This window comes from Rhinatrema bivittatum, chromosome 3, assembly GCF_901001135.1.
Source record: "Rhinatrema bivittatum chromosome 3, aRhiBiv1.1, whole genome shotgun sequence".
NCBI classification, from domain to species: Eukaryota; Metazoa; Chordata; class Amphibia; order Gymnophiona; family Rhinatrematidae; genus Rhinatrema; species Rhinatrema bivittatum.
Genome location: NC_042617.1, coordinates 428712129 through 428725050, shown reverse-complemented (window position 1 = coordinate 428725050; position 12922 = coordinate 428712129). Strand labels below are relative to the sequence as shown.

The window sequence follows — 12922 nt, the reverse complement described above, 5'->3', positions numbered from 1 at the left end:
TTTTGAAAGGCTTCTGACCCCAGTGTCCATTCTATCGTGTTCAACCTGTTCCTGCTGAGGTAGTCTGCTTACAGTTTCTTTTTTCTTGCTATGTAGGCTGCTGAGAGCTGGAGAAGATTCTTCTCTGTCCATTCGCACAACTAGGCTGCTTCCTGTGCTAATGAGGGGCTGTGGGTGCCCCCATGTCTGCTGATAAGCTACTTCCATGGCATTATCCAACTGAACCCTGACAGCCTTCCCTCTGGTGTAATTTTTGCAGTGCTGCCTTTTCATAGGTAGGGTTGTTACTGTTTGAGTTCCATAATGCAGGTGTAACTTTGTGCACATTAGTTTGTGTACATTATTGCAGATCCTGGAAGTCTGATAGGTGCTATATTTTTGTTTTGCACAGAATGCAGAGTGGCTTTTTTGGGTTTCTATTCCAGTTTCTGTTTCCATATTTGTAATTTGTGGTCTTTCTGTACTTGGTGAAAGTTGATTCTATGTGTGTGACCGAGGTGAAGGATTTTATCAAACCTATTTCGTGCCTAAATGTAAACCGTTGTGATGGTACATTACTAAACGACGGTATATAAAAGCTTTTAAATTAAAAAAAAAAAATTACTAGCATGTAGGCATTTGTATCAATATTATTTGTTGAGTTTTCTCAATAGAACATGCATTGGTGGTAAATTACTGTTTTTTCATAAGGAGGGCTATTGCACCTGGTAGGAGAGAGTATTTGTTGCTGTTATTGAGATGTCACCAGAAATATCTTTTTTTGTATGGAAATTGAACGGGGAATGTCCTAGTTCTGCTCTGCACCCACTGTTGGGGGGTCTAGGGGGTTCCTATGGAATGCAGAGTGTTTGTTTACATTTAGCCTGGTGATGGTCACATGTTCAGTGTGTCACGCATGTGAGACCCATCTGTCAGGTGTGTCCCGACCGAAAAAAGGTTGAGAACTACTGTTCTAGACCATGGAAGCAGGCCCAGGGTTGACATCACTAGATCCAACAATGCTATCACTCACTGATGCCATCGCTGATCATAGAATCTCCATTCGAAAATGGTTACATGCAGATATCTGTTGACTCTTTTGAGGTCCAATACTGGTGGGTGGAAGGATCTGGTTTTTTGGGGTTTTTTTTAGAACTACAAAATAAATCAAGCAAATGCCACGATCCCTCTCTCGCAGGGGCATTGGTATGATTGCTTGTAGGCACTGCAATTTCATTAAATGTCCCCCTGACCATCTCTCTTTAGAGAGAGAGAAGCACAAGGGGAAATTCAAAGACCTCTGGAACAGATTTTGTGCACTCACAAACAACTCCTTCACACAATGTCGAAGATCCATTGGTCTGAAGTGATTTAGGCCCACTCTGGGTAGTACCTAAACAGGGGACTACCTCCAGGGGAACCCGCTGAGAGTCATTGTGCTGATCGGTTACCACCTACAGCGGCAGGCAGCACTGCCTTCGCTTTCTTGCCCCCAAAAGGACTGGCCCTTACTTTGAGTATCCAAAGATGATTTTGTACTTGTGCCAATCTCAAAAGCACTGAGTCCTAAAACTCCGTGCCCATGAACAAATTCAGCCTGGGGTTTTGATTCCGCTAGGTTCTTCACCAGTTTTTACATTTCCTCTCTAAAAAAAGAGATTCTCTCTGAAAGGTAATTTACAAAGGTGGGACTTTGACTCCAAGCCTGCTATACAACTGTGCAGCCATAAATGCCTTCTGGCCCTTACTCCGGAGGCCAGAGGCCTAGAGAACATTCTCACTAAGTTGTACATACCATCAGCCAAACACACTATGGCTGATTCCAGGCAGGCTAATTCTGGGCTGTCTGGGAGTGGCTGGATCAAACGTAGGACAGCAGGGGTCACATAGCCCACCCATTATAGGGTTACCAACTGGCTCCAGATTTTCAGGACAGGTTGATTCATCCTGGTTTTACCCCACTGCATGCAGGTACTTATTTTGATTTCTCTATTGCATTCCCTAAGAAAAGCAAGTACCTGCATGCAGGGGAGTAAAACCAGGATTGGGGATAAACCTGTCCTGAAAATCTGGAGTCAGTTGGCAACCCCTACCCCCATAAATGTAGGCCTGCAGGGCCACTGTATTTGTTGTAAAGACTTATTTAAGAGTTACTTCTATTTTCTGGGAAATCCTTCAGTGCTGATCTGCTTCAACCAGTGTATAGACATAAGGGATTCTCAGGAGGCTGCATTTCTCCTCCAATGGCAGAGGGCAAATCTTACTCAAAGATCTTCCCCCTTTTAATCTCTACCCCTCACCCCTCACAGGAGGTGTTCCAGTCTGTAAGAACTGTGCAACAAGAATATCTTTGGTGGCTTCCTAATGCCTTAGAATAGAATCCCCTTCATTTGATTCTTTAATGGAAGCATCTGATATCCCAAATTCTTCAAACATACTAGACATAATGGCCTCTAGCTCCCCTTTTCGGAGTAAGCAGACTATGGTGCCATCATCGTCCTCCAAGAACTCTCTTTCCTGTCAATACTCTGGAGAGCCCTGGGAAAAGTCCTCTTCAGACCATGAAGCTTCCCTTGAGGCATGAGTGCTCAAAAGCTCTGTGGGGGGAATCTTCCCTACGCCTCTTGGCTGCTGCCCCTATAGGGTAAAAGCTGTTCCTTGAGGATTCGGATGTCTTTGGTTCTGCAGGTCTGCACATGGCCATCTAGCGTTCTTGCATGACCAAAATAAACACTGTGGTAAAAAAGGTTTCCTGCCATGGGTCCTTAGTGCCCCCTTGGGCTCTTTGAGATGGCGAGCCTCTCTCCCCCCATCAGAGATCCCTCACTGGGGCTAACAACCATGGCTTCAAAGGGAGGAGAGATCACCTCCCCCACAAAGGGCCAGGGTTTCTTAATCCAAAGACAGCTGTCCTAGCTCAGTCAAAGACTCTGCTCTCAGTTGCTTTTCCCTTGGCTGAGGAGGCTGAGCTCCCGTTGACTGCCTACATCTCTGACAGACCTAGCAGCACTCGGGGCCTGCTTGGTCCCGCACGCGGTACATTTCCTAGCAGCTAAACCCAGGGAACCTACAGGAAAAAAGTAAGCACTGCCACAGTGAGTAAATTTCCCCTCTCCTGTGGTTAATGATCCCTGCCCTCTCTCATCTGTGCTGCAAGCAAGCTGAAAAAGCTTTCAATTCTGCAAATGCTCCCAGTGATAGGCTTCTCTTTTCCGAACAAACGTCACAGCTCACCACCTCCAGGTCGCTTTACAGACTGCTAATGCAGTTCCACTTTCCTCTCACGTCTGCTCGTTGAGCTAGTTATCTTGAGTGGGTTTTTGGGAGGTTTTTTTTTTAACGTCTACACTGAGCTGAGAAAAGAGGGGTGGGAAGGAATATTGAAGGAAGGGAGAGAGAGAGAGCGAGCAGGCCTGCTAGCCCTTTCCTCCCCTCTTCCCCAAATTAAGGGCTGCAAGATTCCTGCAGGATCCTGGAACTGTTCTCTGAGGGCTCACAAACCCCTAGGGGTAAGAGATAATCACCCAGAGCTCAACCAGGGCAGGCCCTGACAAATGTTTCCACTGAGAAAATCAAGCCCTAGAAGTAGTTGTCCCACAAGCAACAAAGACTCAACCAGGTACGGGCTGCACCCAAACTCTAGCCACAGAGACTACTGGATTGGACCAGAACCACACCTCCCTTATAGCTCAGAGTGAGGTCATAAAAGAGGTGTGTCCTCTTTCTCCATAAGCTGTGGAGAAGGGTGGACAAGTAGGAAGAGAAGGTAATATTTTTGGGCCACAGAATGGTGGTTTCCCAATTTATCTACATCTGCACAACAGAAAGATAAGTTGTTTCTGAGTAAAAATCAAGGAGGTGGTCCTCCTGAAAGCCATCTGTGTGGTTTTATTTCCTTGTAAGTGTGAAACAAAATTAGAAGACAAAGTATATATTCTAAGAGCCAGATAAGCTTAATTCTTATTTGCAGGCAGAGCTAGGTACACTATCATGCCTGTCTTTTAGGGGTTAATTAACGGCTATGATTTCTGCCTTAAACCTATTTGTATGATTACATAAATATTGATTTAGTTTTCTGTAAAGGTCCCTTCCATTGAGATCTAATAAGGTGAGGAGATATTTAATTTCCTTGATGTTATTTTTCTGATTCTTATTTTTCTCTTTCCTCTACCATGGACTTTCTTCAAGATGTATTTATATATTTCCACACTATAAAACACAAAACCAATAAACATAGGTCAGCAATCTAACTGTGATCATCTCAGATGAGCTAAAGCTTGCTAGTTAATGTAATAAAGCAACAGTGAAAGCTAACAGCATGCTTGAGTGCATAAACAAATGTTTCATCAGTATATAAAAAGGATATTGCCTTCATATAATTCATTAGTCAGATCCCACCTCATGTCTTCTTCTATAAGCTATACTAGAAGACATTGAGAAGATGGTAATAAAATAGCAACATAAATAGTAATGATGACAGATGATCCATCCAGTCTGCCCAGCAGTTTGCTTATGGTTGTAACTGCCGCTCCATGCAGGCTACCCCCTGCGTTCTGTTAAGGGTAGTAACTGCCATTCCATGTAGGTTACACCTATGAAGAAATGTTACACCATCCCTTTCTTTAGGCCTTTAGGGATCCGCAGTGTTTGACCCATGCCCTTTTGAATTAATTCACCATTCTCGCCTTCACCACTTCTTCTGGGAGAGCATTCCAGGCATCCGCCACCCTCTCAGTGAAGAAATATTTCTTGATATTGGTTCTGAGTCTTTCCCTCTGGAGTATCATATCCTGATCCCTAGTTCCACTGTTTCCTTTCCAGTGGAAAAGGTTTGAAGTTTGTGCATCGTTAATACTTATCAGGTATCTGAAGTTCTCCTCTCCTCCAGGGTATACATACTTAGATCCTTCAGCTTTTCCTTGTAGGTCTTCTGAAATAGACTTTCCACCATTTTGGTCACCTTCCTCTGGACTGTTTCCATCTTATCTCTATCCTTTTTGAGATTATGATCTCCAGAACTGAACAGAGTACTCCAAGTAAGGCCTCACTAAGCATCTGTACAAGGATATTATCACTTCCCTTTTTCTGCTAGTTATTCCTCTCTCTATGCAGCCCAGCATCTTTCTGGCTTTAACTAGTGCCTTGTCACATTGCTTCGCCACTTTCAGATCACCAGACACTCCTGCTCCATTCTCCATCACCCCAGGTGCACAACTCTGCACTTCTTGACAATAAATCGCAGCTGGCAAATCTTCGATCACTCCAAGTTTTTCAAAATCACTTTTCATTCTTTCTACTCCTTCACACATGTCCACTCTGTTGCAGATCTTAGTATCACCGCAAGAAGGCAAATTTTTCCTTCTAATCCCTCCGTAATGTCGCACACAAAGATATTGAACAGAACCGGTCCCAAAACCGATTTTTGAGGTACACACTTAGCACCATTCTCTCATCAGAGCAGGTTCCATTTACCATTACACATTGTTTCCTGTCAGTCAACCAGTTAGCAATCCATGCCACCACTTTGGCGCCCATTCCCAAGCTGCTCATTTTATTAACAAGCCTCCCATGCAGGACTGTATAAAAAGCTTTGCTGAAATCCAAGTAAATCACATGAAGTGCTCTTCCTTGATCCAGTTCTCTAGTCACCCAATCAAAAAAGTCAATCAGATTTTTCTGGCCGGACCTTCCCCTGGTGAATCCATACTACCTTGCATCCAGAAGCCCATCAGATTGTAAATAGTTCACATTTCTTTCCTTCAGCAAAGTCTCCATTAAATGTCCCAACACAAAAGTGAGACTAACCAGCCTGTAGTTTCTGGCCTCCTCTCTGCTATCAGTCATGTGAAGCAAGACCACCGCTCTTTTCCAATCACTCGGCACCACTCCCGTTTCCAGTGATCTACTGAACAGGTCTTTCAGCTGACCCACCGGCACATCTCTGAACTCCCTAGGATGTACCTCAACCAGCCCCATGACTTTGTCTACTTTCAGGTTTCCTAGCTCTTTCCATACAGTCTCTTCTGTAAATAGGGTTGCATCTACCCCACTCCCATCAACAGCAGTGAACAACAAACTGAAGTAATAATTCTGCTATTTCTTCCTCTCTCTCTACAAATTGCTCCCCATCACCTTTCAATTTCACTATACCACTACGGGCCTCCTTTTTTCCCTGATATATCTAAAAAATGTCAACCTTTTGCTTTCCTGATTTGTCTCCTTCAGTTTCACCAGGTATTCTTCCCCGAGTTCCTCTTTTTCGGATCCTTTATACTTCCTGAATGCTGTTCTTTTTGCCTGTATTTTTTCAGCCACCTCCTTTGAGAAGCAGATCAGTTTCTTTTTCCTCTTCCTTTTTTAATGTATAGATTTGTTGCATTGGTAATAGCTTCTTTTAATATGGCCCACTGCTATTCCACCTCACTCATTGTCTCCCAGTATTCTATTTCTTCCTCCAGGAACATCCCCATTTTGACAAAGTCTGTATTTCTGAAATTCAAAACTTGGGACTTTGTGCAACTTCTACGTTTCTTATTTGCGATATCAAACCATACTGTCTGATGATTACTGGTGCTCAGATGGACATCTACTCTTGCATTAGAGATATTATCCCCATTTGTGAGCACCAGGTCAAGTATCACATCCTACCTCATGGATTCTATTACCATTTGTTTGAGCAGATCCCCTTGAAGGGCAACCACTATTTTTCTACTTCTTATCGATTCCACAGGATGGATACTCCAATCAACATCCGGCAGATTAAAATCTCCAGTGAGCAACACTTCTCCCTTCTTTCCCAATTTTTGGATGTCTTCGATCAGATCTCTGTCCAGCTCTTCTGACTGAATCGAAGGCCTGTAGACCACACTGATATAAATGGAATCACCATCTTTTTTTTTTTTTTCTTAGAGCAGGCCATAATGTTTCTTCCTTACCCCACCTCCCTTGCATTTTAATTGCTTGGATATTGTTTTTAACATAAAGCACCACTCCTCCCCTTTTCTGTCCACTCTGTCTGTCCTTAAGTTATAGCCCGGGATGGCCATATCCCAATCATGAGACTCCATGAACCATGCCTCTGTTACAGCAACAATATCCAAATTTGCTTCCACCATTGAAGCTTGCAGGTCTGGGATTTTATTGCCCAGATTATGAGCATTTGTACTCATAGCTTTCCAGTTTCTCTCCCTGAGCTTGCTGCTCTCTTTCTTGACATCCTTTCTGCCTTATTCAGCTGATTTTTTGTTAAATTCTTCACCCGCCTCTTGAAGATGTTGGAGGTGACATTCCAATTTCTTTCTGCCACCCCCATCATCTCGTTTAAATGCCTTAGGACATATGTTTTTAATTTACCATTTGGGATCTTTTTCCTGCCACAGACAGATGTACAATTACTTTTCTTTTACCCGATCACTACACCAGGTTCCAATGTACTCTCAATATAAAAATTCTCAACCTAGTGAATATTAACTATATCTCAAATATTATTGCCGTAATTGCCATTAATAATCTCTCACCAGTAACAAATTTTTTTAGGAAAGAGTGATGGTTTCATATAATACTTAGCAGACCCACGCCGTGGTGTCGCATGTAATCCATGCTTTAATCATTAACTCACCACCTCCATCCTGTGTTTCATTATAAAACTCATTTTTTTGTGTGTTATTATGATGCAACATACAGCAATAAAATTTGGTGTTTCATCCAAAATGTATTTTTTTTAAAGGTTTTTATACTTTTAGTTTGTGCACAACAGCCTCTATATTTCTAACACCGCATGCAATGCTATACTTAGCTCTCAATTTTTAATTTCTCCTCAATTGTTTCTAGTTGCGAGATGTCGACTTGTACAAGTTTCGGCAACCAGCCTTCTTCAGGAATTGTTTTCGCAAACAACATCCGGAATCCAATGATTTAACTCAATCTTACATTCCATTTTAACTTTGCCGTCTGGATTAATGCGGTATGGTAAACATCCTTAGCGTGTCTTTGCGGCGGTTATACTCCAACTAATCTCTCCTTGATTATTTAAAGTCACCTGGGTTTCCCACTGGTTGTTCCGCATTCAACTTAAGAATCCAAAGTTATTCCTGATAATTAAAGGTAGTCTGACCGTAGTGCCTTCAAAACTGTCTATTACTGTCCACCTCAATTAATGAAACGTATGGTTATATTCGATGCAATGGGATACTATCAGAGCAGTGACTGTAGCCGTGTTCAAACGGGAACTATGTTCTATAATCCTCTGCTTTACTGCTCTACTTGTCCTGCCCACGTGTATTTTAAAGCATGGACTTGTTATAACATAAATCACCAATTTTGATGAGCAATCTGTATCTTTCTTTCTCCGTACTACATATCCAGATGAGGGATGCACCCATGTGGTGTCTATGGTGATGTCACATACCGAACAATTACCACATTTTCTATGGGTACCATTAACCTCTATAGTGTCATCTCTACATTGGGAATGGACAACTCTATCCCGGATGTTCCGTCCACGTTTAGTAGCTATGAGAGGGACTATATTTGAGATATAGTTAATATTCACTAAGTAGAGAATTTTATACTGACAGACAGATGTAAGCCATCTTTGACATAGAACCTTTCACTGCTCCATACACAGCTCCAGTCCCCAATATATCCAAAACTTTCTTCCTTACACCAGGTTTTGAGCCATGCATTTAAGTTATCTATGTGGCTTTGCCTCTCCTTACCTTTTCCATGAACAGGTAAAACATCTGAAATGGCAATAGTCTTTGCCATGTGCCTAATCTGTTCTTGCTGAAGGACCACTTTAAAATTTTTGAAGCAACTGTGCATTTTAAATAATATTCAATGTTACCTCCTGTTACAAATCCACTGTACATCCATATATTAAAACTTGCTTTAAAAAACTGTACCCAGTGTTAATAAGATGTGGGTCCTTCATAAGCTATTGCAAAATAAACTACAATGGAAAATGCTCATGCAGTTATGTCTGGTTAACTTATTAATGAGAACCTACAAGAAAATACAGAAATTTAAAAATTAGTGAACAGGATCATAAACCAAGAGCTTCTTAGTTTATAATTCAGATTGAACTATTAATTCACAGTGTGACCTTGGACAAGTGGCAGTACCTCTGCCAACTCAGCAACTCACAAGAAAAAAAAGATGTCATACAGCTGAGTCCAATAATCGACCTAAAATCTTTTTGCAGTGTATCTTAAAACATATTCTCTATTTTAGTTATCAACTAGCATTTTCATCATATAATGAAAGGCTTTTACAAAGGAAATCCTCTTTAAATTAGAGAGATTTAGAGCATATTATAATTAATATTTGCTTGCAATCATCAAAAGCTTTTTCATTATGATAAATTCAAGAATTCTAATTTAATTTTGATCTGGAGACTTCCTGTAATTACCACAATACTTAGGACTCTGAAATACTGCCCAGGCCTCCTATTAAGCTACATAAATGTTGAATGAACTCGCATATTTCTAGCACAGTTCAATCAAAGAAGCGTTAAGACCCCAAATTATTTTGAAGACCCATCATTAAACCTTAAAATAACTTCACAGGTAGGGTGATCGAGTTAATCTGTAATATATTTCTCCCCCTTTTCTCTTTAAATTGCATTCGTGGTTTGTTTTTTTTAACTCCTATTTCTGCCGAGTCTATATGAAGAAGCCACTGAAATGGTTTCAATTCCGGTCGCAGACATCCATCCCACCCTGGGCATGGAAAGCCTCCGAGCAGAGTCCAGCAGCACTATCTCATCCCCCACCCCCACGCCGCAAGCCACTGCAGGGGAGCGTTCCCCCGCCGGACGTACAAGCAGAGCCGGTGCACGCCGACCCCCAAAGCACGGGCAGGGCGGGGGGAGCTGGGCCGCCCCCTCTCACCTGCGGAGCCGGCTCTGCCTGCGCTTCTTCCTCCGGACAGTCCTCGATCAGAACTTTGCTCTTGCCGAGTTTCCACATCCTCTGGGGCGGACCGCTCCGGACTGGGGAGGGAGGGGGGGCGGGGATGTCTACTGGTTTAATCCGCCACTTTTTTTAATATCTGCTGAAGAAAAGAGCTCGCAATAAAAAAATATATCTGGGCATTTGTTTATCTAGAAATGCATTAAGTGCGCTAGTGCTACTCCTGCTTCCACGCATGAAGCGACGGCGGAGCTGCATCCTAGCGCTGCTGCAGCGGCGGCGCCTCCCGCCGCTCCTCCCCGGCCAAATGAGGGGAGCTGCCTACCCGCCCCCTCTGCCCTTCCCGGGATCCCGGGGCAAGGTGGAGGCGCTCGGCTGAGGCCTGGAAGGGGGGGGGGGGAGCGAGGAAAGCCGCGCGCCGGGCCGGAGAGCAGCTCACCTGCGCCCCGCGCTGTAGCCATATCCGTCCAGGCAGAGGGAAGAAGGGAGGGGAAACGTCGGCCACGCTCACTGTCCGGCCCCCGGGCGGAGGGGGGAGGAGGCGGGAGGAAAGAGACGGGATGATCGGTTACCAGGGCAACCAGGAGAAGGGAGGAAGGGAGGGACGCGCGGCCTCCTGGCAGAGAGGGAGTCGTCACGTCACCTCCAGGGAAGGATGTGAAAAGCTGACTGGCGCCCTGTTCCCCCCCCCCAACCCTCCAACCCTTCACGTGTCTGCTGCGGTTGGCAGCATTTAACATTGAAAAGGGGGAAATGGAGGAGGAAAGAATTAAAACTTACCACATTGTTATCTATTTATTTATGTACTCATAAAACTTATTAACCACAATATATCAAAGAAACTGTGATATGATTTATGTAGAGATGATACTTTTATAAGGCCATTGGAAATTTTGAAGATGCCCCTTATAATGAGAACCTACAAGAAAATGAGCCATATTAGTAGTCCTGGTTTCCTGGTTCAGAGCCTACTGGTTAGACCAGCGTTCAAGTCCCACCTTTGCTCCTTGTGACCTTGGGCAAGTCACTTTACCCTCCATTGCCTCAGGTGTACAAACTTACTGGGTTATTTTCCAACCCGTGAAAGGCAGCATTCAGATTAGGTGGAGGAGAGGGGATTAGGGAAATAGGCCGGCCGCACCACTGCCAGCGATAATATTTAGAACATTTTTGCTGGCAGTAGCGCAGGAAATAGCACCGCCTTTTATGGAGGCGCTATGCCCGCGATAGTGTACAGCATGACCGCACCATGGCAGACGAAACCGCACTGCTGTGGTACAGCCGGCTGCATGCTATCGCCTGACTGCCCCCTTCTTCGCACCCTGCCCCCCTTTACCACCGCGGGGAATGATGAATCCTGGTCTTAAATTGTAAACCCTCTGGAGATAGGAAAATACCTACAGTACCACACTGAGCTAATAATTTCAATGTATTGTCCACTATATTGCCCACTGCCCAGATCTTTTGCTGGTTGGTAACTCCTATTATGAAACCTAACATTGTGCAACTACAACATGGCTTACTTTTCCCTATGTGCATCACTTTACACTTGTCCACATTAAATCTCATCTGTCATTTGGATGCCAAGTCTTCCAGTCTCACAAGGTCCTCCTGCTATTTATCACAATCTGCTTGTAATTTAGCAACTCTAAATAATTTTGTCATCTGCAAATTTGAACATCTTACTCATCATTCCCCTTTCCAGATCATCTTTAAATATATTAAAAAGCACCTGTCCAAGTACAGATCCCTGAAGCACTGTACTGTTTACCTTTCTCCACTGAGAAAAGTGCCCATTTAATCCTATTCTCTTTCTAATCTTTTAGCTAGTTTACAATCCACAAAAGCAGAAGTGTACTAAGGGGGGCAGAAGTGTACTAAGGGAAGTCTGCCCCAGGTGGCAACAGGGGGAGAGCTGCCATTGTTGCCAGCAGGAAGGTCCTGCAGCGGCGCAGAACAATGACGTGGCCGGGGAAACCCCGCCAGCAAAAGCAAGGACCTGCAGTGGCAGATGCCAGCAGCGCCGCCGGTATTTCAAGCAACTGGCACAGCAGCAAAGAAGAGGCCCTGCAGTGCATGTGTGTGCATGGATACCCCCAGCCTACAGCAATCTTAGGATGACAGATATGGAGAGTGGGAGATTTTTTAAAATCCTTATTAGTTTTAATTATTGAGTGTATTTGATTTGTCTGCTGATTTGCAATATTTTATCGATGTTTAGGACATTTTAAATTATATATGGGGGTGGGGAGGCCAAAGAAGTATCCGCCCCAGGTGCCAAAAACTCTAGGTACGCCTCTGCACAAAAGGACATTGCCTCTTAACCCATTACTTTTAAATTTTCTTTGGAGTCTTTCATGGGGGACTTTGTCAAACATCTTCTGAAAATCCAAATACACGCTGAGGTAGATCTTCAAAACATACGCGCGTGCGAACAAAAGTACACCAGATTTTATAAGATCCGGGGTCGGCACGCGCAAGGCTGCGCAAAATTGGCAGCCTGCGCGCGCCGAGCCGCACAGCCTGCCTCCGTTCCCTCTGAAGGGAACTTTCCTTCCGCGTCCCCCCACCTTCCCCTCCCTTCCCCTCCCTTCCCCACCCCCCAGCCCTACCTAAATCCCCCCCTACCTTTGTTGGGCAATTTACGCTTGCTTGAAGCAGGCGTAACTTGTGTGTGCCGCCCCGGCATTCCCCGGCACAGGCCGCAGTGCTGGGGGACTCGGGACCGCCCTCCCGGCCCGCCCCCGAACCGTCACCACGCCCCCGGACCCACCCCAGACCGCCCCCTGCCCTGGACACACCCCCTCCTGCCCCTTTTACGAAGCCCCGGGACTTACGCGCGTCCCAAGGCTTTGTGCGCGCCGGTGGCCTATGCAAAATAGGTGCGCCGGCGTGCGAGTGCCCTGCGCGCGTAAATCCTCCCGGATTTACGCGCGCAGGGGTTTTTAAATCGACCCCTAAATGTAGCAGATTTGTGAGGCATGACTTCACTTAGGTAATTCAATTCTGGTTGTGTCCCATTAAACCATGAC

At 44.6% G+C, this 12922-nt stretch overlaps 1 protein-coding gene across 2 annotated transcripts in view; it reads right to left on the bottom strand.

Moving 5' to 3' along the window:
• Positions 1 to 10477, bottom strand: part of TDRP (testis development related protein) — a 137885-nt gene extending 127408 nt beyond the window's left edge. Inside the window, exons 1-2 of one of the 2 annotated variants that reach the window (XM_029595768.1) lie at positions 10330 to 10477; positions 9870 to 10029 (exon numbers count right to left, since the gene is read on the bottom strand). In XM_029595768.1, coding sequence (XP_029451628.1) covers positions 9870 to 9947 — 78 coding nt within the window. In that variant the 5' untranslated portion in view covers positions 9948 to 10029; positions 10330 to 10477. Of the gene's footprint in view, positions 1 to 9869; positions 10033 to 10329 lie in introns of both variants that reach the window. The other variant, XM_029595769.1, reaches the window with a different exon arrangement.
• Between the last annotated feature and the right edge of the window lie 2445 nt (positions 10478 to 12922).